The following is a 4,651-nucleotide window of genomic DNA, read 5'->3' as shown; positions in this document are numbered from 1 at the left end:
TGTGTTATTAGTTAGTAGTCTATAGCTAGTCTCTAAGCTAACCAGTGAGCTAGTGTGTTATTAGTTAGTAGTCTTTAGCTAGTCTCTGAGCTAACCAGAGAGCTAATGTGTTATTAGTCTGTTCGTGCTCAGTAACATCGCTGTTGTCCTCAGATCTCACAACCTGCAATCATTAATTTTAAAAGAATTTTCCAAGACATGGAGACTAATTAAAATACATGACCCAGTTGCACTGAGGAAACAGTAGGCCTCCTCCGCGTGGACAGCATTTATCGTTGAAGTGGAATCTCTGAGCAAAGCATCGCTGTTGCATCGAGCTCGACACTGCTGTAGATTATTGACGTCCAGCATGAAGAGCCGCTGCTCTTCTCAGCCATCTGTTGGTTCATTATTCAGCTCCACAGAAAGGTCAGCGCTGCCTCTCCTCCATCACTCGGCTTCATTTTATTAACTCTCTCTGTATGTGGAGGCTGTAACTTTATAAGTCTGACATTACGCTGATAATTCATCTCATCCTGCCCAGGAAGCTATTAAATCCTACACACAGATAAAGGACGTAAAGACCAAAAACAAATGGAAAGAAGTTTAGTTTGAAATGAAAAATCAGTGTTCTCTCAGGCTGCCAGCTGACATTAATTGAAAATGAATTCTTGTTCATCAGTGGGACGGCTGGAGAGTGAGCGTTGCCGCCTTACAGGACAAACAGCAGCTATTTATGAGTGTGCATGACTGAGGAGAGGAGTCGTGTTGTTATGGTGGTGATTTAAAGCTTCCTGAGATCACTGCTATGAAACGTCATCAGCGTTTCAGTCTGCTGAGCAACAACAAGAAGATAAAGGAGGAAACTCTACTGGCTCCACTAAAATGCCACATTCTCTACTAGATTCAAAGTCTGAACGAGAATTGGGTTTTGGGCTCAAAGGGTTTCTATGAAAACCGACTCTATCCCAGCAGACAGGTGATGGAGGCTCTGCTGAGTCTCAGTGAAAACACACTCCACAGAAACGCTTCGGCCTCGACAAGCCACCGATCCGAGGAACCGCTCAGCGTATTATCTGGTGCCTCGGAGAGCATGACGCTGAAAGTTCAATGCAAACTGTTCTCATTCCAGTGAGGTGTGCAGATGTTTCCACCAGCAGGTGTCAGAGCTCACACAGAAACTCGGAGCTGCACCTGAACGCAGCACGGCCAGTTTTTACCAGTGTTTGTGTCCTGAGGGACGCTGGAACAATAGTTGTGTTTTTCACGGGAAGCCGGTTCAGGACAGAAGTCATACATCACCATGCTGAGGGTGTGGACGCTGAAACTGCAGCGTTGTCACGTTTCCTGATGGACACACACTCTGCAGTTTGTGTTGTGTTTAATTCCCCACAGAAACCAACAGAGGAGACAGATTCTGCCTCCTTCTTTTCACCTTCTTTTCTCTCTGTCCTCCCCCTCACATCTGTCTCTCTCTTTCTTCCCCTTTGTCTTTGACAAACCATCTCCAATCGCATTTCTCCACGCTCACGTCGCAGCACTTGTTGTGTGTGTGTGACAGTAATCTGATTACAGCTGCAGGTCGCCGGCGGCAACACCTTTTGTCCTGCGATCCGCGGCTCTTAAACGGGAGTGTGTTGGTGCGCCTGAAGGCCGACACACACTTGGTGTGACAAGACACAAAGCAAAGTTAAATATAAACACAGAAACACGAAGCGCTATCTCAGAGCAGCATCTGCTCAGGCTGACGGATCCTCCATCAGCCATCATGTCGATTAACACACCGCGCGTCACACACACGCTTCACATCTGCAGCCTTGTTCTGCATCAAAAGAAAAACATACATCTCGATTCGCTTCAAATTCTCCTTATTTTTATAACACAGGATAAGTGAATCACATGAGGCTCCATTTTCTGTTTTCTTTGGCGTGAAGCGACCAGAGGAGCGTCTGATTGGCTCTCATGTATGTGCTGAGCTGTGAGACGGCGACACGCTAAAAAAACTAAAGATAACATTTCTGCAGCTTTAGCACCAAAAACAAAAGTACCGGAAAATAAGCATCATTAAAATCTAATTTTGTTTTTCAACGTTTAACGATATGACGAAAAAAACGACGACATTCTCTATAAACGTGGTCTGTGGATCTGCAGCAGCTTCATCTACTGACCAGAGTTCTACCTTCAGACTGTGAAGGTTCCAGAGGTCCAGGTCCTTCAAGTCCACAGAGGAGGGTCCAGATTGATCACTTTAATGGACTGTTTCCATCATTTCTGAGCCTCAGAACTTCATGGATGGATATAGAACTGATGTGGTGTCAGGTTCTACCAGAACTCAGACGTGTTCTTCATGTGTCTATCTGCTGGACTGATGAAGTTCTGGGGCTCAGGCTTGACATGAGATTTTGTTTAAAAAGCCGTTTCTGTCTTGGATCTGAGCCGTGTTCAGGAAACACAGAATCCTTCGTCTGAGATGAAACACCGAAGAGCTCCGAGCGTTCCTCTGCCTGCACGGTTCTCTTCTGGGTTTTTAGTTTTGTGTCAAGTCTGACACATCAATGAATCCAGTCATTAGCAGGAGCTTTGTCCGCATTCAGGAAATGGAGAGGTCTTTGATTTCAGCATGCGGCTTGTTTGTTTGTGTGCAGAGATGAATTGTGGGTTAATAAACAGGCGTGTGTGTGTTTCTGACTGTGTGTGATTGACACATTAGTGGTTAATCCCCTGTTAATCCTCAGTGTTAGCAGCAGGCTCTGATTAGCCCCGCCCGCTGATTGTTAATTAACCAAATCCCTCGTTACGGCCCGACGACGGAGCCCAGACAGCTGTTGACATGACGACTGTTACCGCGGATACCGCCTCCCTCTGGGCCCAGCGACAGGCGTTTAGCAGTCTGTCAGAGTCGAGTGTAGAAACCTGGATGTACACGGGCGGCGTTCTGCATGTCGGTTTCAGGAGGAGGCTGAACGAGTGTCTGTGAGGTGACAGTTTGCTGTTTGAGCTGCAGCTCCGGCTTCAAAGCGCTACACATCGTTGTTTTAATGTTTAACGTCCGAGTCATGAAAAGTTGATGAGGTGGGAGATTGATGCTGCTGAATATTTGAACAGGTGAGTTACCTGACGGGAGCTCCTCGGCTCTGAGCCGGTTTCAGCAGGACGGTGACGGTGGAGTCGGTCTGGTTCAGAGGAGACTCCTGATCGTACGCCGGCATCAGAGGAGCTGAGGAGGAGGAAGAGGAGGAGGAGGAGGAGGAGGAGGAGGAGGAGGAGGAGGAGGAGGAGGAGGAGGAGGAGGAGGAGGAGGAGGAGGAGGAGGAGGCCCAAATGAAACCAAAAAGTGGAAATTATTCAGAGATCGCAGACACGTAAAAAACCACGAAGCTAACTGGAGTATTTACACGAAGCTCAGCTGATATCTGCTTATCAGTGCTGTGAACAGCTCTACCTGAGATCTTGGTGGTGAACTGTGTGATGACCGGAGGGCCGAAGCCCTTCACGGTGGAGGCTCTTATTGTAAAGGAGTAGGTGGAGCCTGGAGACAGGCCAGCGAACATATGGCTCGTCTCATTGGCCAGTTTGAACACCTTGCCGCTCTGATTGGACAGGTCGAACTCTGTGTCGAAGGAGCTCAGAGCCTTGTAGGAGATCTGTGGAGGACAGCGGGGTGATGAGGGGATTGTGGGTAATGGAGTCTCAGAGTGGCTGGCGTTTTGCTGTTTATTTTGTGATTCCTGAACTTACACTGTCAGGAAGAAGCTCTCTGACTGGACCAGCTGGGCGCCGTAGTGCTTACCTCGTACTGCCGGATGAGGCCGTAGGTCTGCAGTGGCTCCCCCCAGCTCAGGCTGATCTGCTGCTCGTAGCTGCTGCCAACGATCGACTCCACAGGAACCGCGCCAGGAACTGCAAGAGAACAGTCGGCGTGATTCAGCTGCAGACATCCTACGTGACCCTACGTGACCCCCTTAACCCCCCGTGACCCCGGACTCATACCGTCCTCGTCCGTCAGCACCAGAAGCTCCTCGCTCTCCTTGCGGCCCTCAGGGTTGGTCAGGACAAGTCTCAGGCTGACGTTGGTGAACGGCGGAAGGTTACGTACGGTGTGCTGCGGCATGTTGCTCAGCGTGTCGTACACCACTTCCTCCCGCAGCTCGTTCTTCAGCGGCTCCCTGCGAAGGGCGGGACGTTACCTGCATGTAACCTCATGCCCCTCCCTCCATATGTTTACCTGTGGAGCCACTGATGTTCTTACCTGCTGGGGGCCCCTGCTGGCCGGTAGCGGTACTGCACTGTGAGGTTGTAGCTATGGCAGCGGGTCACGTTGTATCCGAACGGTTCCCATCGCACCGTCACCTGTTTGGACTGGATGTCAACAACCTCGAGGTGCTGCGGGCCGTGCATCGGATCTGACAAACAGAACCAAACATGTGATGAGGGTTTCAGCCTGAACACATCTGACGTCCTTGAACCTCCAAATAGCCGTGTTCTCAACGTTCACTTCCTGATCTGTGCTGAATAACATCAAAACACACTGAAAGTGATGTGTTCCTCCATGAAACACCAATCACAGCCTCCAGAACCTCCTCAGAACATCTGGTTCTGGTTCTGCAGAACCTCTATCTACTGACCAGAGTTCTACCTTCAGACTGTGAATGTTCCAGAGGTCCAGGTCCTT

General features: G+C 49.4%; 1 protein-coding gene across 1 annotated transcript in view; it reads right to left on the bottom strand.

The window, feature by feature from the left end:
• The window catches only part of LOC103373023 (receptor-type tyrosine-protein phosphatase mu-like), a gene marked incomplete at its 5' end in the record, with an annotated part of 108,638 nt that overhangs the window by 80,035 nt on the left and 23,952 nt on the right, over nt 1-4,651 (bottom strand). The window contains 5 exons of the mRNA XM_008302820.1: nt 3,094-3,196; nt 3,422-3,623; nt 3,770-3,879; nt 3,970-4,145; nt 4,229-4,382. Of these exons, the coding sequence (XP_008301042.1) occupies nt 3,094-3,196; nt 3,422-3,623; nt 3,770-3,879; nt 3,970-4,145; nt 4,229-4,382 (745 nt within the window). The remainder of the gene's footprint in view (nt 1-3,093; nt 3,197-3,421; nt 3,624-3,769; nt 3,880-3,969; nt 4,146-4,228; nt 4,383-4,651) is intronic.

Source organism: Stegastes partitus, unplaced genomic scaffold (assembly GCF_000690725.1).
Source record: "Stegastes partitus isolate 25-593 unplaced genomic scaffold, Stegastes_partitus-1.0.2 Scaffold1886, whole genome shotgun sequence".
Classification (NCBI taxonomy): Eukaryota; Metazoa; Chordata; class Actinopteri; family Pomacentridae; genus Stegastes; species Stegastes partitus.
The sequence above is the reverse complement of the archived record's forward strand: the minus strand, read 5'-3'. Positions and strand labels throughout refer to the sequence as shown.